The sequence below is a fragment of the Pan troglodytes genome, chromosome 15, assembly GCF_028858775.2.
Source record: "Pan troglodytes isolate AG18354 chromosome 15, NHGRI_mPanTro3-v2.0_pri, whole genome shotgun sequence".
NCBI lineage: Eukaryota > Metazoa > Chordata > Mammalia > Primates > Hominidae > Pan > Pan troglodytes.
In genome coordinates this window covers 74,973,426-74,995,774 of record NC_072413.2, presented here as the reverse complement: position 1 = coordinate 74,995,774, position 22,349 = coordinate 74,973,426, and the positions used below count along the sequence as shown (strand labels likewise).

The 22,349-nt window shown below is 51.7% G+C and overlaps 1 protein-coding gene and 1 non-coding gene across 2 annotated transcripts; both read left to right on the top strand.

The window, feature by feature from the left end:
* Positions 1-1,487: 1,487 nt before the first annotated feature.
* On the top strand, positions 1,488-12,994 carry LOC107972249 (uncharacterized). The gene is made up of 3 exons (XR_010151241.1): positions 1,488-1,773; positions 8,381-8,790; positions 9,644-12,994. It is a non-coding gene; the product is annotated as an uncharacterized LOC107972249 (transcript).
* A 629-nt stretch (positions 12,995-13,623) lies between these two features.
* On the top strand, positions 13,624-18,308 carry IRF2BPL (interferon regulatory factor 2 binding protein like). Its single transcript, XM_510088.8, has one exon. The coding sequence runs from the start codon at positions 15,071-15,073 to the stop codon at positions 17,456-17,458; it is 2,388 nt and encodes a 795-aa protein (XP_510088.6). The 5' UTR covers positions 13,624-15,070; the 3' UTR covers positions 17,459-18,308.
* Positions 18,309-22,349: the final 4,041 nt, after the last annotated feature.

Sequence of the window (22,349 nt, the reverse complement as noted above, 5' to 3'; positions counted from 1 at the left end):
AGCACATGCCTGTAATCCCAGCTATTCGGGAGGCTGAGGCAAGAGAATTGCTTGAACCCGGGAGGCGGAGGTTGCAGTGAGCTGAGACTGCCCCACTGCACTCCAGCATGGGCGACAGAGGAAGACACCGCCTCAAAAAACAAAATAAAACAAAAATAAATAAATATAATACATCTGGGCTAGAGGTGGCGAACATTTAGGATAGATTCTGTATCTCTTGACTTTGATGATAGGGACATGTCAGGGTCTGCTTTGTTCATCCAGCTTAAAACTGTCACCAGAAGCCCTGGATAAAAATGCAGCCTCTGATTCACACACAGTCAGGAAACATGCCTTGTGCTCAGTACAGAAACATGTCCGTCAACCTGGGAAAGGAATCACCACCACGAAATATGCTTTTGGCTTGCCAAAGCTTAGCAGCTGTGAGAGCCAAAAACCCAGCTGCCTGGACTGTCTGGGGAAGTTGGCGGGAGGGAGGGGGGGTTGCTTTCTGAATCACCTGATTTCTGCCTCTAACTCTAGTTTAATTCCAAGTCGAAACCTATCTTGAAATGTCTCAAGAGCCTACTGCTCCTAAAAATGGTAGGTTTTAGCTAACCCTTCAGCTCTGTGCCTGCTGGCAAGGTGAAGCAGATGGCGTTTGTTGATTATTTATTTGGAAGGGTCTACTTTGGAATCAGGAAATTCCAGCGAGACAGAGTGCATCGCCTTGGCCAGAGGTGCTGTGACAATCACGAGCAGACACCCAGAGACAGTCAAGTTCAAAGAAATTGCAGCTAAACCCCAGGAACTTGGGGCATTTTCAGTCTTTCCCCTCTCCTGGCCTCCATGTTCACCATGCACTTAGGAAGAAATGTTTCGTTCAGTTCAACATTCTGTGGTCTTCAAGGGTTTGAATACAAGGGCCCACATTCAAGGTCCCGCTTTGTCAAAAGGGCTTCACGAAGCTAACAGGCCTCTGACTTGTGTTTCATCCTGAAGCCCCTCATTATACAGACAGATCAAAACAGAAATCCCCCTGCCTTAATGCCCAGCACATAAAGTCCTCTTTAATTAACATACACCATTTTTCAGTGAAACAGCCTCAAGGTGTTAACAGTGCATAAAGGTCTGAAAGCTGAAGCCCAAGATAAACAGTGTGCCGAAATATATTTAGCAGAAAATATTGAAAGCCACAGGAAAAATAAGTTCCCTTCCTGGGATGTTAACGAAGGTTTAGGTTCAGGAAACCTTCAGGAAGTAGTGAGCCGAGAAGGAATACTGCTCACCGTTTTTACCCCCAATGTAAATAAATCACTAAACCTCTTTGGTTTCCATAGGCCTGGGCTGGAGTGGAATATTTCATTTTTTCCCCATTAAACAGGCCACCCGGAGTGTTGGCATTACAGGCCTGAAAATATACCAAATCTGAATGTGCTATTTTGTTTCTGTACATTAAATCAGACTGTGTTTCAAACGGCAGTTCGTGCTAAATGGGGGGCTGATGATCCAGACTGTGCACCCTCACACACCTGAAATTGGCGCAGCGTAAATGATAGATCTGTTTCACCTTGGATCTCCCCGTGTCTTGTCTCCTACAGGAACACACCCTCTGTCGTTGTTGCCCAAGGTGATGTCATGTTCATTCTAAAGGCCGCGGTTCCAAGGGGACTACACCACAAGAAGATGCCTTCAGAAAGACCCAGATTTCCTGCGGTCTCAGGTAGGCGGCAGGGAGCAAGAGAACAAGGAAAGGACCCGCCACCACTCTCCCCAAGATGGATGCTGCATGATGTAAGTGGCTGGCTAAAATATCTGGCATCCTTGCAGTTTTAAGTTGCCAGCTAAATATTATTAAAAAGATAAAATACACGCAAACTGTGCAGAATGCAGGGCTGCTGTGTTTACATCCGGGTTTTGATGACTCAAAGACTTACACTTGAGCTTGCTGAAAAGCCTCTATTAAAAATACCGCTTTGTGAAAGCCCCCAGGGAGCAGGAAGAAAGCTGGGGGTGTGAAAGAGGAGAGCGGGAGGATGGTGACCCACCCAAGGACGGCGCTGACACCTGTGCTCCGGGCTGGCACTTAAGGCCAAGGAAGTGCTTAGAGGTTAACCTCCTCTCACCCTCGGAACCAGAGCGGGGAGGGTTAACCTTTTTCCAGAACATTTATTTCACCATCTCACTGACTAGAGGGAGGAGGGGCGGGAGGGGGAGAACGAGAGCCTGCCGCGCAGAGAGGCTGCGGATCACAAGGCCATTCTGATAGCCTCCTGTCCCCATGGCAACTGCAACGGCATTTATCAGTTCCTTCTGCGCACAGGCACAGCAAATCTGCATTGCACATGGCAGGCTTCCAGCATTTCAAATGAAAGAGCACTTTGAACGGCTGCCAAGTTTGGAAGGAGCAGAACTGTCAGGGCTGCTTAAAGCTGGCAGTTTATACTGGGGAGGTTTTCGCTTCCCACAATTCTCCGGGCCTGGCGAGCCGCCAAGTACTTAGCGGAAGCTAAAAAGTAACTCGCTCCCCTCCCTCCCCTCCCCTCCCCCTGCTCACGCTCCCCCTCCACACTATTCACCGCAGTGCTCTCAAAATTTTCCACATGTCCTATGTCACCAGTGCAGACTGTACAATGAAAACCAGAACGCCGGCTGCCCACGACCAGGCTTTTATTAATAAATAACGGAGGGAGGAGGAGGAGGGGTTGGGATCAGACACTGACAGCTGGGGCACCGGGTCTCCGCGTACCTGCCAAAACCCCATAACCACTGGGTGTGAATGCGTGTGGTGTGTGTGCCTTTCAGCCTTAAAAATACATTAATAAAAATAAAAATAAAGGGAGCCTCAGAGCTGTAGACACCCTGAGTACCGGGGGAGGAGGGGTGGGTTTCGGTTGGATGGTTTGGCGCTTTATTTAGGGTGGGAATGGAGGTCTTGCAGGCAGCGTTGTTCAGATCCAGCCTTTCTAAGATCTGTAGGGAAGAGGGTTGTTATTGAGAGCTAAGCCTGTTTCTGGAGCTTTCCTTGAATCTCTCAGATGTCATGGTGAAAGCTGTGAGGCCACAGATGGGGAGGGAGTTCGGAGATGCTTTTCAATGCAAAGTTTACCAGATAACTTCTGACCGTCACGCACAGCCCAGAGCACAAGGGCTTCTATGGGCAGAAAGTGGAAATTGGCATAGTATTCACTGTACTTTTTTTTTTTTTTTTTTAATGAAAATCTACACTGAGATCAAGGGCTTGGGCTTTATTTTCCAGCACAAATAGAATGAAAATTGTCTGCCGCTTAGGCGGTTGGATAGAGTTCAGGAAAACTATGTCTGGCATTAATTCCAAAGTGGAGGTTTTGGTTCAAGCGAGGCCCATTAATTTCAGTAAACTGTTTTCACTAGTCCAGACCCTGCTGTGCAAGGACTATTTATTACCTTTTGCTAACCTGATGTCTGCAGAGTTGTAAAGCAAAGGGGGAAAAATCCAGGGTGAAGATATCTATATTTTGCATCAAATGGGTTTTGCACTTCCCTTGGGGGGCCGTGTTTTATGGGGAGTTTTCTATCCTTGGCTTTTCTTTATCAGTGCCAATTTTTTTTTAAAAAAAACTCCATCTTGCAATGAATTAGAAAAAAAAAATCCTGAAGGAGAGGAGCCTGGTGAGAGCAAATACCCATCTCCTGCCTCTTTCAGAAGGGCACCTCCCAGACACAGGGATGTTTCGTGTCCCTGCCTTCAGCTCCCAGGCTGCAGGTCCACTGCAAAGCCCTGACATGATTCACCCTGACGATCGGGTCTAAAATACACCAAGACAGTCAATTTTGGCATTTGTTCTCCCTTAGGAATTTTACTAGCTGCCTTAGAAAAGCACATAAATTACTTCCCCCTCCCTCTCTTTTTTCCGTGCCTCCTCTCTTCATCCCCCCCCCCCACAAGTCCATCTTGATGTCATTTCAAAGAGAAGGATGAAAAGGGGGGATTTGTCAGGCAGTCCGGTTTGAGTGTGTCTTGCCAGGCCCCAACGCGCGCTCGAGGGCGCGCGCGCGCGCACACACACACACACACACACGCACCAGCTGAGAATGTTAATCAGAATTAAAAGCCAGTCAGTACTATTAAAGCATCAAACATGAAGACCTAGAGAAGAAGGAAGGTAATTGGGGGTGGGGGTAGAGGGAGTGGGAATGAAGTAGAATTCCGTCTTCTGCACTGACTTACTAAAATAAAGGAGGGGAGAGGCAGCGGTAACCCCGATTTGGTCACCTTGTCAAATGTATTGGTCTTTCCTTTTAACTATCCCCCCACCCCACATCTCCCCACCTCCCTACCCCCTACGCCTCACCCCTTCCCAACACAGTCAAGTTTTGTGCCATTCCCAAGTGTGATTAATCTCTGGCAGAGGCCAGAAACAGGAGTAGGTTTCTTGGCTGCCCGTTCTGATAAACAATCTGTTCTTGGGGAGAGTAGGTGAAGGGGACTGGCGGGGGAAGTGGGGGCGGTAATCTGAGGGCATGATGTGGGGTGGGGGTAGGAGAAGGAGGAAGAGGAGGGGGCAGCCTCCAGGCCGGCCCCAGCTAACCCTAGTAGAGGCCGCCCCCCCACCCGCCGGAAAATGCAAGTGCCCCTCCTTGGGGCGCGTGGTCTGGGGGTGGGTCAGGTTTCCTGCCCTTAAAAATGTGAGCAGACAGTATATGCTTTCTTGCTTGTCACTTCACAACGTCCAGGGAACGTCGGAGGGACACCAAGGGCCCAGGGAGAGGGAAGGAAGAGGAGGGGAGGAGAGAGGAGCCCGCGCATCCCTAGGCTTTGAACCCATTTCAAACGCTCTGGGCGTTGCAAACCAGGTGCGCTTGTGCACAGACTGCTTGTCCCAAAAGGAAACCGAGGCAACCACGGGGGAGGCTGGGTAGGGATGGTGGTGGTAAGAAGTATTTTAAAGCGGAACAAGGAAAGCCAGAAGATGTTTAAAACAAAAGGAGAGACTATTGTTCAGCGTCGGAGGTCGCTGGGATGGAAGCTGTAGGCAAGAAAGCTGGCTGCGGATTTTGCAGTGGGTTTATTGTGTGGGCAACCAGGCAGAAAGCGGGAATATGAAAAAGTGGGGAGGGGGAGAGTTGGCGTGAAGGAAAATCAGTGCCTAGAAAGCTGTGCACGCTGAAAATGTCACCAAGGAGAGGGCAGTGGCACCGAATAAAAGATGAATAATCGGCTACCTTTTGAAAAAAGCAATGTAAAAATATTAATAAAGGCGAGAAGCCCGCTTCTTCTCAGCCTGAAAAGCAAATCCATTTCTCACCTCCTGCCTCTCCTCCCCATCCCAACACACACAAAACACACACATACACACAGCTCTTGTCTGCCCTGCATCCAAGAAGCCTCGGCTAGGCTCGCTTTCCTTTGGATTTAATTACTTGAAAATGCTGAACAAAAACCTGTAATTACACCCTTAGTCCCTGCCACTCAGGCCCAGTACACTTCCTGCCTAGTTTTGTTTTTTAAAGAAGAGGTCATTGCCTCTTTTCTTTCCAAATTGGCCAAAACAAAAAAAAAAAAGTAAAAGCCCTAAATAAATCCAACTGCTCCGAGCTTCACTGCCACCACCAGGGATTTGGGGAGGGGATATCCTTGTCTCTCTAGGAGAGATGAGAAAAAAACAGCCTAACCTTGCTATTGTCTTTCTCCAGCTCTTAGGCCTAAAGCTTGTCATTGCTTGTTTGTCTGCCAGCCCAGAAGGACATGGACATGCTAGATTGGCCCCCCAGGAGGAGGCCCTCCAAGGGCAAGATGAAGAGAGTGGACAGGGCTTAGCGGCAGGCCTGGCTTTCCACCCATTTTACCTCGAAGGGCTTAGCGCTGGAAAAAAGATTTGTCACAGTGTCTCGCCTTTCTACAGCCCTAGGCATTAACATACAGAATTTCATAGCAAACCCCTGAAGTAGGGAGAACAGGTTTTAATATCAACCTTTGACAGGTGAAGAAATGGAGTCCCAGAGAGAATAAATAGATTGCTCTAAGTCAGTCATGTGGCTGGTGGGAGTATTGAACAAGCTCTGCCTCTTATGACTTTTGGGCTATTGCATCAGGAAAGTAGGACACCTAGGAGGAAATGGAAGCTTCTAGATTCTGGGCTACAGCCAGTCTGGCTTGGTTCATCCAGCACTGACATAGAAAGTGTTCCCTAAATAAATAGTTGAATAACTGAATGAATGGTAAATGGAAGGGCACTGGTTAAGGAGTTGGGGAACAGAAACCCACCAGGCCATCTGGTAGCCAAGTTTCAGCTTCGAAACAAAATGTAAGTACTGAGGATAGTTTCACACCAGGGACCTAGCAAGCTTACTCTTCTGTGTACGGCCAGAGAGGGGAGTTCAGGTTAAAGTATGGTGGTCCTCTAGATGTGTTGGAGGGGTCACTTTGTTTCCGGGCTTTCTTGCTCCAGTGATGCCTAGGCCAGATTTGATGTCAGAGCTATACACCTACCCTTGGCTAGAAGTGCTTTTTTTTTTTCTCTTAAGAGATGAAGGCTGGGTGCGGTGGCTCACACCTGTAATCTCAGTACTTTGGGAGGCTGAGGTAGATTACCTGAGGTCTGGAGTTCGAGACCAGCCTGGCAAACATGGTGAAACCCCATGAAACAATATATACAAAAATTAGCCAGGCATGGTGGCAGGCACTTGTAATCCCAGCTACTTGGGAGGCTGAGACAGGAGAATCGCTTGAACCCAGGAGGTGGAGGTTGCAGTGAGCCGAGATTGTGCCACTGCACTCCAGCCTGGGCGTAGAGTGAGACTCCATCTCAAAAAAAAAGGTCTTGCTCTGTCACCCAGGGTGGAATAGTGGAATGCAGTGGTGTGATCATAGTTCACTGCAGTCTTGAACTACTCCTGGGCTCAAGTGATCCTCCCACCTCAGCCTCCCAAGTAGCTGGCACTACAGGTGTGCACAACTGCACTGCACCTGGTGGCCAGAAGTGCTTTGAGGACTGTAGCCTGCCACAATCATGTGGCCCCTAGCCTAAGGACAGGACAGTACATGTTGGGTGAGTGTCTATACAGCTGGTGTGACCCGTATAAGGTGGCGCACGTTACTTATGTGATATGACTTTTGGGTATGAGAAGAGGCTCCTTCCACTATAAAATGCACTCTCTTCATTTTCCTCCTTGTTTATTGTTCAGCCTGGGGTCTTTCTCAAGAGTGCACAATGAAAATGCTGCTGTCCTTGGTAAGGGTATCTCAGTAAATTCCTAAATGCTTCAGTGAGTTCTAGAACTTCAGATTTTCCTCCATCACCTCTGCCAAGGACCGGGGTATAGAAAAGGCAGGAAGAGACCAGATGCGGTGGTAATCCCTGTACTTTGGGAGGCTGAGGTGGGAGAACTGCCTGAGCCCAGAAGAGACAGGCCTGGGCAACATAGTGAGATCCCCGTGTCTACAAAAAATAAAAAACTAAGCTAGGTATGGGGTGGTGCATGCCTGTAGTCCCAGCTACTCCTAAGGCTGAGGTGAGAGATCGTACCACTGCACTCCAGCATGGGTGAGACCCTGTCTCAAAATAAATAAATAACATGTTTTTGTTTTTGTTTTGGCAGGGGCTGAGCGCAGTTGCTCACGCCTGTAATCTTAGCACTTTGGGAGGCCCAAGCAGGTGGATTGCTGGAGTCCAGGAGTTTGAGACCAGCCTGGGCAACATGGCAAAATCCCATCTCTCTCTTTTTTTTTAATACTAAAAATAAAAAATAATAAAAAATGAGCTAGGCGTGGTGGCACGCACCTGTAGTCCCATCTACTTGGGAGGCTGAGGTGGGAGAATCATCTGAGCCAGGGAGGTTGAGGCTGTATGGGCTGAGATGGCACCACTGCACTCAGCCTGGGCAACTGAAGTGAGACTTTCTCCAAAAAAAAAAAAAAAAAAAAAAAAAAAAAGAAAGTAAAAGAAAAAAAAAGGCAGGAAGAAAGAGAATGGTTTTACAGGGTGCCAGGAAAGCATAACTACTCAATTTTGCTTCAAAGCTGGATAGTGATTTTAACTCCAAAATAACCTGTGCTAATTTATGTATAACCTTGCATCTACTGGGACATGAACCTGTAAACTCCAATGGGGAGAGAGGTTTTAATTTCTTGCAGTTTCTGAGGAGCATCTGAGACCCTCAAAAAGGTATAGCAACAGGCGGGGTGAAAGAAGAAATGCCAGTTTTACAGCCAGGGAACCTGGTTTCCAGTAATTCTGGACTTGGCTTTCCTCACCTATACAGGAGGTTGATGAAAGTAACACCTACTTCACAGGGTTGATGTAGGGATTGGTGAAATAATGTCTGGGAATGCTCTTCGGAGCCCTAGACAAATGTTGGTCGTTGTATTGTTAATAATTTCTTACATTTTATTAAGCACATTACATTGTCTTCCACACAGATCAACGAGGCAGGCAAAGGAAGCAGTGTAACTTTTTCCCATTTTACGGATGAAGAAACCGAAATTCAAGAGATTTGCTCAAGTTCACACAGCTGTTTAGGGTCAGCCAAGTCCAAGTTAAACAACATAATGTAAATATGTACCCAAATGCTAAGCGCCCTCCCTTCCTCCCTCTCTCCTGAGTTTCGGGTTGAACTACTCAGCTCACGCAAGCCAAAATATTTGAAGATCCTGGCCCATCCATCCCAACCAGGCACAGCAGTGACAGCTGCCCCATGTACCAGACCTGACCGAGGGATGGCGAGGCTGCAGGGAGGGGCTTCCCGCTCTGAGGCCCCGCCTTCTGGTGGCCCCAGCAGGAAAGCGCCGGCGGCAACCGGTCGCCGTAGCCGGACTGTGGAAATCCCCAGGTCGGTGTGGGCCAGTGGGAACTGGCTGGCACTCCTACTCCCTGCTGAGGCCCAGGCGCGCGCCCGGCGGGGTGGAGGGTCCGGGGGTATGCGCACCTGTGGCCTGGTCGGCCGCCCTGCCAGCTTTCTGCCTACTCTTGCCGTCCAAGGCTTCCTTCCTCTCCAACCCCCCTTTTTGGGGTGTGGGTATTTGTTTTAACCCAACCAGGTCAGTGAATAGCACCCTTGTCTGGCTCTTCCCTCTTTTTTTTTTTTTTTACCTCTAGGCCTGGTACCTGGGCGGCTCATTCCAGCGTTCCTTTATTTTTGGACCTAAAAAAACCACACCAGCTTTTGCTGAGGACAGCGCTGGGCTCCCCCATCCTGGCACGCGGGCAAAGAGAGGAAGCGGGGAGGAGGCAGGAACCAGACGCGACTCCCCCCGCCTTTCTTCCCCTCCCTGTTCCCCTCCCCTCCCTGTTCCCCGCCCCTCCAGGAAGAAATCAGTCAGAGATCCATCGCTCGCTGTGGCCACTGTGCCTGCACTAAACACTACGCCCGCTCTCCTTTTCCTTCCACCCGATTTTGCACGGAGAGCCCGGCTGCCTGCGCGCCCCAGGCTGGGCAGGTCCTGGCAGGCGGTGCAGGCTTTCCTCCCCCGGGGCTTCTCAGCGAATCACGTTGTTCTTGGGATTTCATGCTCGAGTGGCTCTTGCGTAACCCTACGCCCTGGCCTAAGTTAATACTTTTTTTTTTTTTTTTTCCAAATACCGGGATTACTCCTTTAGGGAAAGGCAAATACTTCCGCCACGGAATGGGCCTGGGAGTAAATCTGTAAATCATCTTGCTGTCTCCCTTCCCCCACCCTCCCCAGCCCCTTTGCTCGTCTCTACAGGCCCAGGGCTCAAACTGCGCCTCTGGGGTTCCTGGCGCGCGGCGATCAGGGGCCATCGAAAGGCCAGAGGAGGGCCCAACGCAGACGTTTGTTTTCATCTTCTCCAAGGCGGATCTCGCAGGCCAGAGAAGTGGGTCCCGCTTACCGCGGGGCTGTTACCAAAAAAGGCCTTTCTCTCGCTGGAGCGCTTGGCGGCGCGCGTTGCAGCAGGGTGACGCGAGGTTCAGCCCGGGCCTCCTTGAAGGTTGAGCCAGCTGACTGCAGGGCTGCCAGGCCAAGAGCCACCCCCCCCCCCCCCCCCCGCAACACACACACACACCCGCGCCCCGTCTCTGCCACAAAACGGCGGGGGCAGGAGAGAGAGTGCAGGGAGCTTCGAAGTGCGCGCCTGGCGACCTTCTCACCACTAGCAACCTTGGGCTATGGTGCTCCGGCAAGGCCAGGTGGAAAGCTGACCTTTTGCTCCAGTTTAGAGCAGGGTTCTCTGAGGATGCCAGCCCAGATGGCAAGCTGGGTGGGGAAAGCGACAGTAGGAAGGAACTTTGGGAAGATGATGCCGCCGTTTGGCGCCCGGCTCTGCTAGTCTCTGCTTGTCTCCCAGACCCCATGGACAGAGTTCTTTGAGTCTCTACACCTGGCAGTTTACGTTGAGGCTCCTCCACCTCCACCACCCCCCTCCCAAATCCTTTCCAGTTCCTTTCCACCGTTGTCATAGTTTTGTTGCACGGGACTCTTCTTCAGGGAGAAAACCCACCTCCAGAACACTGGAGTTCTAGCCTCTCACCGTCTCTCACACATCCCCAAACGGCCATCTCAGGCAACAAGAGATACCACAAATGATGTTGATTCTTTTTTTTGGTGGGGGGTGGGGGGGCGGTTTGGAGAGAGCTGTGTTTTATAAATGAAAGGATTATGAGTCTGTAATGGAAGTCTGTTTAAATACACGTTGATTTCTAACTCAGTGTGTCTGAAGGCACCCCAGCATGTATGTGTGTATATATATCTCCTTTAGTAACAGTGAAGACAGAGACAGACAGGGAGATGGAGACATATGTGTGTGCATACCAAACATAACACCATGTCATAGAATCCAACTTGCTTTCTCTAGCAGCCTGGCTGGAGGGTTGCGGCTAAGTTGCTATTTCCCTAATATTTTTGGTTTAATAAAGGGAAGGGCTGAATAAATATTAATGTAAAGAAATGGGTCACCCAACCGAGCCAAAGCTAAGGAGCCCCAGGCTGGCGGGGATGTCAAACCATTTCCCACCCCTATGTTTTGACTCACTCCAGGGTAGCGGTAGTGTGGGGAGGGCTGAAGTCTGGGAGAGTGAGGCAATGCTCCCCAAGCAACTCTTTGCAGAGGAATCACTGCAAAGTGCCAGCAGGCCAGAGAAAGTTTATTATTGCTCTAGAGTGCACAGTGAGCTCACTGTTTTGCAAAAACAGAAATCTGGCTGCTTTGAGATGAAAGAGGGGCTCCCTAGGGCTCCTCCTCCTCTTCTGTCCTTAAAAACTCGCCTTTCCTTTGCACTCAGGGGCCCCAGAATGAGTGGGAGATTGGGGCTCTGGGGAGTGTTGGATAGGGGAACAGGCTCTGGAAGTCAAGTGTCAAAATAAAAGTAAGTATCTCTTGTTGCTTCCACTGAACTTTATTGCAATTACTAGTAATAAGAGTGATAATAGTGATCCTCACAATTTATGCAGTTTACTAAGTACTGTCACATGTCAACCAGCAATAGTACCAACACTAGTATCAATACTAATAATAACTAACACTAACTGTGAGTCCAACACTGCTCTCCATTCTGTATGGTGTATTTAAGTTACAGTCTGGTAGTGACAGATCTACAACTTCTGTATATAGAACTCAGTGGTACAAATGCGCTTGGAAGGGGAGGCTGGGGGTTGGTTATGAAGGTGTATTGGCGTAGTACTTACGTAAGATTGTATGTAACACCAAATCAACTGGGGCTGATGGGAATTTTGAGCACCCCAAACCACCTCTGCAAGCCTGAGCTTGTCAAAGACACCTCAAATCAGATTTACTGGATTCAAATCCCAGCCCCATCACTAATGGCTGTAGGCAAGTTATATAGCCTCTTTACTTTCCTGGTTTGTAAAATGGAGGTAAAAGAATCTACCCTGTAGATAATATTAAGGGTTTAATACTGTAATAGGCCGGGCACGGTGGGTCATGCCTGTAATCCCAGCACTTTGGGAGGCTGAGGCGGGAGGATCACCTGAGGTCAGCAGTTCGAGACCAGCCTGGCCAACATGGGGAAAGTCCGTCTCTACTAAAAATACAAAAATGAGCTGGGTGTGGTGGCGGGCGCCTGTATCCCCAGGTACTTGGGAGACTGAGGCAGGAGAATTGCTTGAACCTGGGAGGTGGAGGTTGCAGTGAGCTGAGATTGCGTCACTGTACTCCAGCCTGGGTGACAGAGTGGACTCTGTCTCAAAACAACAACAAAATACTATAGATAATATCCCCTTAATAATGTAGATAATATTAAGGGTGATGCAAGTAAGCCACCTAGTTTACTAAGGTCCCACGGCAAGTCTAAGTAAGCGTTATCTCTTATTATGACAAGAAACAAATTGAGGCCGGGTGAGGTGGCTCATGCCTGTAATCCCAACACTTTGGGAGGCCAAGGTGGGTGCATCACTTGGGCCCAGGAGTTTGAGACCAGCCTGGGCAACACGGCAAAACCCCATCCCTTTCCAAAAATACAAAAAAATTGGCCAGGTGTAATGGCACATGCCTGTAGTCCCAGCTACTAGGGAGGCTGAGGTGGGAGGATTACTTGAGCCTGGGAGGTCAGGCTGCTGCCAGCCGCGAGTGTGCCACTGTACTCCAGCCTGGGCAACAGAACAAGATCCTATCTCAAAAAAACAAAAAACCGAAGTTGAAATCTCAAACAACCCTAATAACCTGGGAGCTATCATTCCATTCTCTTTTCCATGGAAAAGAGAGATTTTGTGGGTAACTAGCTTAAGGGTGGAGAGCCAGTTAGTGATGGAGAGGAAATTTCAATCTGGTGGGCCAGACTTCAGAATCCGAAATCCCATTATATTGCTTTCCCTTCTCCAGCCTTCCCTGGGATTATCTCAGTTTTCATGAAATTAAAAAAAAAAAAAGCAAACCCAATAATTAGAATAATCAATAGAAATGCCCCAACTAGAGCTATGACCAACATATCCATCGTGCCATAAGCAATACTGATGAGCAGTGATCTTGTAAGGCAGAAGAAATCACGGCCTTGGCCGGGCGTGGTGGTTCATGCTTGTAATCCCAGCACTTTGGAAGGCCGAGGCGGGAGGATCACCTGAGGTCAGGAGTTCAAGACCAGCTGGTTAACATGGTGAAACCATGTCTCTACAAAAATACAAAAAATTAGCTGGGCCTGATGGCGGGTGCCGGTAATCACAGCTACTTGGGAGGCTGAGGCGGAAGAATCGCTTGAACCTGCGAGGCAGAGGTTGCAGTGAGCCGAGATCGCGCCATTTTGCACTCCAGCCTGGGCGACAGAGCAAGACTCCGTCTTAAAAAAAAAAAAAAAAATCACGGCCTTGTTCCGCCTTCTGGGGCAACATGGAGTGAGATCACAGCGCCTGAGAAAGAACTTTGAAAACTGCGGCTGTGCTTTACAAAAATATATCAGTATTATTAAATGCTGCCTCCACCTTTTAAAAATCAAACTCTAGAAACACCACTCACCTGTTTGGCCTCTCCGGCCCCTCCCCCTCCCTGCCCTCAACTGCAGCTGTGCGCAGCCAGTTGCCTGTTTTCCTTAAAGGCCTCGGGGTGCTCGTATCTTCTTCAGACGTTCAGCCAAAATTTTTAAAGTGCGGCTGGGGGTAAGGGTAGCGCACTCTGAATTCATTTAGCTCTATCGTTGAAGCCCGGGTTCCTAGATCAGGGCACAAAAACAAATAGAAAAGACAATTTCTGGAAGATTGGAAAACAGCTAATTTTGCAGGTGCTTCGGCATCAGTGGTGGCGATGAATTTAACATCCATGCCGGGGGGGATAAGGTTCAACCGCAGATGAAATGGTTAATACCTTATACGAAATTCACGGCGAAAAATCCTGAAACAGGACATTTAAATTCACTGCCGAGGCTTGGGGGTGGGGTGGGGAGCAGGGATCGGAAACGACGCTAGTGGTTCTTAAATGCGTTTTTACTTGGGAATGCCGGGCAGGGAAAGGAAAGGTCATCGTCTGTTTAATTTCCACCCCCAGCTCTGGACTTCCAGCATTAGCTCGCCGGGCCTCAGCTGTTGTACACACACGGCGAGGGGGGAGGGGAGGGCGGAGGCGCGGAGGAGGGGCCGGCTGGGAGGAATCTGGGCGTCCTGCCGCGCATGCGCCTTTCCTGAGCAACAAGTGGGCTCCACAGAGGAAGTGTAAAGGGGAGGGGGAAGAACTGGTGCAGAGCATGGCGGTGACGTCAGCGCTCCGCCCGGGCGGCATCCCGCGCGGCCAAGCCGGGGACAGCGCGAGCCGCAGCCGGAGCAGGAGCGCCGAGACGCGCCTCCGGAACGTAGAGTAACAATCACAACCCCACATTCCGGGCGAGCGTGAGCACGAGCGGGAAGGGATGCGACCCGGGCCGAGGCGCCGCGCGAGCGCCCTGCAGCCAACGTGAGCGCCGCCAGCCGCGGCGGCCCGGGCGCCGGCCAGGCCTGGGGGCGGCGGGAGCCTGCGTGCGTGCACTCCTCTCCTCTGCTCTCGTGCGTCCTGGAAGCAGTGGCCGCGGCGGCTCCCTCCGGGGTGCAAACCCAGTCGCCGCCAGCAGAACGGCCGACGCTGCGGAGGGGAGAAGGTCCTTTCTCGGCTGCCACCCCCTCCCCCGGTCCTCCGGGGAAGCAGCGGCTTCAGCAAGATTGGACCCGGGCACCGGGTGGCACTGAACCCTCTGGCCCTCGCCCCAGGGGGCCCGTCGGGGAGAGGACGCAGCTCGTAGGGGGGTCCCCGGGGAGAGGAAGAGACAGCCCCTTTCGAGCTTCCACGCACCAGCCACTCCGGGGAGGGGGCCAAGAGGCAACGGCGGCCAGCACCGGGCACCCTCGCCCCCTCCCCTCGGGCCGGGAGCTTCCAGCCCAAGTCTGCAGCACCAGGAAGAAGGCGCCTGAGCTCCCCTCGCGACGAGTCAACCGCAGTAGGAGGTGGGGGCGAAGAAAGGGCTGAACCCGTCCGCTGCCCGGGCGGTGGAGCCCCCACGGCGAGGCGCTGCGCCGGCGGTGGAGACTCGCGTTCCCTCCAGCCCCTGGGGCAGAACTTTCTCGCCCCCCCTCCTCCCTCCCCCGCAGTCGGACTCCCTCCCCAGCCGGCCAGTCCTCCCGGAGGAGAAGGCGCCGCGGAGACAGCCCGGGCGGGGGCCTACCTTCCCCAGGGCAGGCATCATGTCGGCGGCGCAGGTGTCCTCGTCCCGGAGACAATCTTGCTACCTGTGCGACCTGCCCCGCATGCCCTGGGCCATGATCTGGGACTTCTCGGAACCCGTATGTCGCGGTTGCGTCAACTACGAGGGCGCCGATCGCATCGAGTTCGTGATCGAGACAGCGCGCCAGCTGAAGCGGGCGCACGGCTGCTTCCAGGACGGCCGCTCCCCCGGGCCGCCGCCGCCCGTCGGGGTCAAGACAGTGGCCCTGTCGGCTAAGGAAGCGGCGGCGGCGGCGGCAGCAGCGGCGGCCGCCGCCGCCGCCGCGCAACAGCAGCAGCAACAGCAGCAGCAACAGCAGCAGCAGCAGCAGCAGCAGCAGCAGCAGCAACAACAACAGCTCAACCACGTTGATGGTTCCAGCAAGCCTGCCGTGCTGGCGGCCCCGTCTGGCCTGGAGCGCTACGGCCTAAGCGCTGCCGCCGCCGCCGCCGCCGCCGCCGCCGCTGCGGTGGAACAGCGCAGCCGCTTCGAGTACCCGCCACCGCCAGTGAGCCTGGGAAGCAGCAGCCACACCGCGCGACTGCCCAACGGCCTGGGGGGCCCAAACGGCTTCCCCAAACCAACACCAGAGGAGGGACCCCCAGAGCTGAACCGTCAGAGCCCCAATTCTTCTTCAGCGGCGGCGTCGGTGGCGTCTCGGCGTGGAACGCACGGTGGGCTGGTTACGGGGCTGCCCAACCCGGGGGGTGGCGGAGGCCCCCAGCTCACCGTGCCCCCCAACCTGCTACCGCAGACGCTGCTTAACGGCCCGGCCAGCGCTGCGGTACTGCCCCCACCCCCTCCCCACGCCCTGGGCAGCCGTGGGCCCCCGACGCCTGCTCCCCCAGGGGCTCCTGGGGGCCCCGCTTGTCTCGGGGGTACCCCGGGTGTATCGGCCACGTCGTCCTCCGCGTCGTCTTCGACCTCTTCGTCGGTGGCAGAGGTGGGCGTGGGTGCTGGTGGTAAGAGGCCCGGCTCGGTGTCGAGCACAGACCAGGAGCGCGAGTTGAAGGAGAAGCAGCGCAACGCCGAGGCCCTGGCCGAGCTGAGCGAGAGCCTGCGCAACCGCGCCGAGGAGTGGGCCAACAAGCCCAAGATGGTCCGCGACACGCTGCTCACGCTGGCAGGCTGCACGCCCTACGAGGTTCGCTTCAAGAAGGACCACTCGCTGCTGGGCCGCGTTTTCGCCTTCGACGCCGTCTCCAAGCCCGGCATGGACTACGAATTGAAGCTGTTCATTGAGTACCCCACGGGCTCGGGCAACGTGTACTCCAGTGCATCTGGTGTGGCCAAGCAGATGTATCAGGACTGCATGAAGGACTTCGGCCGGGGCCTATCCTCGGGTTTCAAGTACTTGGAGTACGAAAAGAAGCACGGCTCCGGGGACTGGCGCCTGCTTGGAGACCTGCTCCCCGAAGCCGTGCGCTTCTTCAAGGAGGGCGTGCCCGGCGCCGACATGCTGCCCCAGCCCTACCTGGACGCCAGCTGTCCCATGCTGCCCACTGCTCTGGTGAGTCTGAGCCGCGCCCCCAGCGCACCCCCGGGGACCGGGGCCTTGCCGCCCGCCGCGCCGTCGGGCCGGGGCGCAGCCGCCAGCCTGCGCAAGAGAAAGGCCTCTCCGGAGCCCCCGGACTCAGCCGAGGGCGCGCTGAAGCTGGGCGAGGAACAGCAGAGGCAGCAGTGGATGGCGAACCAGAGCGAGGCGCTGAAGCTCACCATGTCCGCCGGGGGCTTCGCGGCGCCGGGGCACGCGGCAGGGGGTCCGCCTCCGCCGCCCCCACCTCTGGGACCCCATTCCAACCGGACCACCCCACCTGAGTCAGCCCCCCAGAACGGTCCGTCCCCTATGGCCGCTCTCATGTCGGTGGCAGATACTCTGGGCACAGCGCACTCGCCCAAGGATGGCAGTTCCGTGCACTCTACCACTGCGTCCGCGCGGCGCAACAGCAGCAGCCCAGTCTCGCCGGCCTCCGTGCCGGGGCAGCGCCGCTTGGCATCACGTAACGGGGACCTGAATTTACAGGTGGCGCCCCCGCCGCCTAGCGCCCACCCGGGCATGGACCAAGTGCACCCCCAAAACATTCCGGATTCCCCCATGGCCAACAGCGGACCCCTCTGCTGCACCATTTGCCACGAACGTTTGGAGGACACGCATTTCGTTCAGTGCCCTTCCGTCCCCAGCCACAAATTTTGCTTTCCTTGCTCTAGAGAGAGTATCAAGGCCCAGGGGGCCACCGGCGAGGTGTATTGCCCCAGCGGAGAGAAATGCCCCCTAGTCGGGTCGAATGTACCTTGGGCCTTCATGCAGGGCGAAATCGCGACTATCTTAGCTGGGGATGTTAAAGTGAAAAAGGAGAGAGACCCTTGAACCACTGGGCAGCCACCTCCTTTGCCCTAGACCAGCTCCTCTCCAATCCTGAGGGCCCCTCCCCCAACCCAACTCGACCCTCCCTCCCCTCACTCCCAAGGTGTAGAATTGTGAATATAACGAAACTGCAAAAAGTTAGTCTTATGTATAGACATTATTTTCGTCGTATGTTTCTATATTTTGAAACAAAGGTATGTAACTTCTTCATTTGAAGGATAAGCTGGTTTGTGTTAAGCAGTATAGTATTGGTTGGGTCATTTGCATCATATCGTTAGCATTTATTTGGTGGCAGAATGTTTGCCTAGGTACAGAATTAATAGCCCTTAGCAACGACTGCTGCTGGTGTGTATTTTTGTAAATGTTATGCACTCTCTGAAAGGAAAAACACACACAAAAGAAAAAGACTTTTTTTTTTTTTTTTTTTTGCCAAGGCCAGTGTTGCTGCCTAAAAAAAAAAAAAAAAAAAAAAAAAAAAATGCTATAAAATGGTGAAAGCTTCCTTCTAAACTGCCCCAAGTGTTGAAGTCTTCACTTTATTTTGTTCTGTTTTGTTTTGTTTTTCTGTTTTGTTTGCAAAATGGTAAGGGGGTGTCGGGGGGGATGGGGTGTTTTTTGTTGCAAGTTTGTGAGGGGAAAATGTTTTGGTTTGTTTCTACTGACCTGAATGTGTTGGATCTACACGTGTTGTTTTGTTTTTGCTTTATTGATGCACGGATGCTTTTGAACAGTAGAGCGAAATGCTAGACATGGAGAATCTGCTCTGTTTGTCCTTTATACATTTCTGTAGTTAACAGAACACTGTAATGTGCCTTGGAGCTTAGTAACTTGTAATAAATTCAATTGATATTAACTGCGCTGAGTCAGCAATTTTGTCTTTCTAGGGCTAAGGCCATGCAACTCCGACGTAGGCGACACCCTCCCTACCTCCAGTATAGAACGAAAATCCTAGTGCTTTTGAAAGCCCTGGGAGCTGGCCTGTGGGAAAGGCCCTGTGCTGCCTTGCTGCCCCTCCCCCTCGGTACCAGGCTATTTACATTCACCTCTTGGGGAGGCGACAGTTGCTGACTAAGCGATTTCGGTTTACTCTTCAGCATCTCTATTTTCCCCCGGATGCGGGCCCAGCTGCAAATGGCATTGTCAAGAATGCTTTCTGGTGCCTCGCCCTGTGGCGGTGAACATAGGCTGACACCCAGTGCAGCTGGTGACTTGACAAGTGGGCGAAAAAGTCTAGGAGAAAAGCTAGGATGCTTTGCTTCTTAGATATGATAGACATCAGTCTGCATATTTAAAACAAAACTGCCGCAGAGCTGGGAGCAAATGCATACACTCAGCCTGGAGAGTCCGCAGTAGCTTCAGGCTGGTGCCTTGGAAAACCAGTTTTCACCTCATTCATTACAAGTTTTCTTTCTTGTATTTTAAATAATTATTTTTAAAGGCAGAAATAATTCTAAAGACTTAGTTGATTAGAGAGGGTTTCCGAGGATGAGGAAGAGGGGGGAAAACCCCAAACTTAGTTCCTGAAGCAAAGGTTTACTTCCAACATCAAATAAAAATCCATTCCTGCTGGTGAAGCAATGCAATTATTCATCTAATCAGCTTTTGGCGGCGTTTGTGAGGTGCAGAGAGGCGGGGAAGCGGAGAGAAGACTACTGCCCTTTAGAGCAGAGCCCCTGCTCGTGGGCTGAGAGCAGCCTGGAGTCCTCCCAGTGGTAGGGGAAGGCAAACAAACCTGATCTGAACCTTGTACTTTCCTGGGAGGCAAATAGAAGAGCAGAAAACAGGAGAGAGGAAGCAAAACAAAACCCGGCAATCCAGTCAAATTGATTCCTGGCCACATCTCATTCCTGGGCGGGGCGAGCTGGGCCCTGTTGGTCCCCTCCAAGGCTGAAGGACTATTAAGAAACTTGGATCCCCCACTCCACTCCCATCAAAGGAGTGGGAAGACTGGGAGGTGGGGATGGGTACAGGCACGTTTGGGGAGAAACAAATCACTGGTTCTCCCAGAACTCTGGTGTGGAGGCCGGGCTGGTGTCGGAACTTGTTAATAACACCCTTTTAGTTTCTTTTCCTGCTTTGCCACTGCCATCACTGAAGTGGTGGAAACCAGGACTCTGTGTGCACGCGCACTCGCGTGTGTATGTGTGGGTGTGGATAAGTGGCAATATTGATGGATCTGCTGCAGCCTCTTAATCCTGGTACATGGGAGGTGCCTGCCTCACCTCTTTAAGAATCTCCCCACATATAAATAGATATTCATGTCAGCTTCCTGCAAATGTGTCCTTGCATTTTCATCTGCTGCCAAGTGTTGTATTGGTGCTTATGAGTCATGAAACCTATTTTCATCCGCAGGGGTAATTAACTTGGGGGTGATAATGCATAGCAGACTGTAGGAAGAGTTAATTCCAAAACCTATCCTCGCCTGGCTACCAATCACACATTGCACTTAAAGGTCTGGGTTGGCTTTTTGTGTAAGTTCATTAATAAAAACCAAGCATGTTTTGCCTGGAAGATCCTCTAAGATGCTCCCAACTCCCGCTCCCAAGGCACATACTCTTAAAATTGGTAAAGCTCAACAGCCTGAGAATACAGTGTCACGGGTATAATTTAACTATCATTGAAGGAAGGAGCGGTGGGTGCAGCCACCCCTCCTCCGGCATTGCACAGTGCATGTGAATTTAGACATGTGGATCACCTGTCTGGGCGTGGACCTTATGAGTTGTGTCTGGTGGCTCCAGCTGGGAGTTGTCCCTGTTACCGGTTTCTGTGCACAGCTGCTCCTGCCGGCCTGCAACTGTCTCTTCATCACTATGGTATTATGCTCAGGAACTTTTAGGATTGTAAGACCCTTGATTACTAGTGCACATAGGTAGGAAAGGAGGGCCTGTCTTTAAGCGCTGAGAACAGCATCGTTTCTTTCCTTCTTGTTGCTGGGTGCTATTATGAACAGTAGAAGCAGCAGCTGTAATAATGAGGCATCCAGCCATGGAGGCCAGTTTGGTTTCACTAAGGAAACCTGACTAGAGACGTTGGGGAGAGGAGGGAGGGAGTGGGAGGGAGAGAGCAGGTTGGGGTGGAACCCAGGCTAGAAGTGAATTATAATAGTGCAGTTAATTAAAGTTTATCATAGCCGGGGGCCACTTGTTAAATGGAGGCTTTTTTTTTTTTTTTAAACCATGTGAACTTTTCCTTCGCTGGGACCCATTCAGCTGCTGGTTTGGTTGCCTTAGCCAGCCTTTCTCTGATCCCTCAGCTGGATTCTCCTTTCCCTGAAGCTTTCCACATTGGACGCCTAGGAAGCACTTTTCCTCTCTGGCGTGTAAGGATTCTTGTGGGTTTCTGAGATTCAGCCCAGGCCTCTGGATGAGCCGAGGCTCCATTCATCTCCATTTTACCTCCATTTCTTCCGACCCTCGTTTCCTATCCTTCTCACTCCCTTTCCCCTCAGAGCCAAAGTGGCCAACATTTAAAAATTCATATTTATTTATGTGCATCATTTGTGCAGCAAATCCAAACGACATGTTTAAGTGGGCAGAGTGGTGGGGCAATGAGGACTCAATTCAACAGCTTTGAGAGAATAGGCCAATGGGAGTAATTTCTTGACCTTGATCTCTGAAGACAGCACCATAGTCCACCATCGAAGGCGGCTCACCGTATCAAGTCCTCAATGTAAGATTCAAGGTGCGTTTTCAGTTGCTTCCAGCCCAGACTGGCTGATGTAATAAATACTGAAATTCACTTTTGTTTTCTGTAATACTTCATCAAGTCAGGAAGTTGGAATTGGGGCTGGGCGCTTTGGGAGGCTGAGGCAGGCGGGTCACCTGAGGTCAAGAGTTCGAGACTAGCCTGGCCAATATGGTGAAACCCCGTCTCTACTAAAAATACAAAATACAAAAATTAGCTGGGCGTGGTGACGTGTGCCTGCAGTCCCAGCTACTCGGGAGGCTGAGGCATGAGAATTGCTTGAACCTGGGAGACAGGTTGCAATGAGCCGAGACAGCACCACTGCACTGGGAATGACTCTTAAGGTCATCTAGTGAAATGTTCTCTAAACCTTTCTGGGGTCAGAGACACCTTGGAAAAATCTAGCAAAATTATGGCTCCTCCCCAAGATATACCAGTGCCCACATACACAAGGATTTGCATACATTTTTTTCTTTTTTAATATACATTTTATATATTTGTTTTTGAGAAGGTAATACATTCCTTTGGTTCAAAACTCAAAGAATGAGGCCTGGAGTGGTGGCTTATGCCTTTAATCTCAGCACTTTGGGAGGCTGAGGCAGGAGGATTGCTTTAGGCCAGGAGTTCGAGACTGGTCTGGGCAACATAGTGAGACCCTTCCTCTACAAAAAAATTTTAAAAATTAGCCGGGCAGGCTGGGCGTGGTGGCCCACACCTATAATCCCAGCACTTTGGGAGGCCCAGGCAGGCAGATCATTTGAGGTCAGGAGTTCAAGACCAGTCTGGCCAACAAGGTGAAACTTGTCTCTACTAAAAATAGAAAAAAATCAGCCAGGTGTGGTGGCGCACACCTGTAATCCCAGCTATTCAGGAGGTTGAGGAGGGAGAATCGCTCGAACCTGGGAGGTGGAGGTTGCAGTGAGCCGAGATCACACCATTGCACTCCAGCCTGGGTGACAGAGCTAGACTCCTTCTCAAAACAAACAAACAACAACCAAAAATTAGCTGGGCAAGGTGGTGCATGCCTCTGGTCCCAGATACTTGAGAGGCTGAGGCGGGAGGATCACTTGAGTCTGGGAGGTCGAGGTTGCAGTGAGCAATGATTGTGCCATTGCCCTCCAGCTTAGGCAACAGAGCAAGACCCTGCGTCAAACAAACAAAAAAACAAAGGATGCAAAGGGGAATATAGTACAATGGCCCCTCTGCTACT

Coding starts and splice junctions, on each gene's coding strand:
- IRF2BPL (XM_510088.8), top strand. CDS start 15,071: ATGTCGGCGGCGCAGGTGTCCTCGTCCCGGAGACAATCTTGCTACCTG.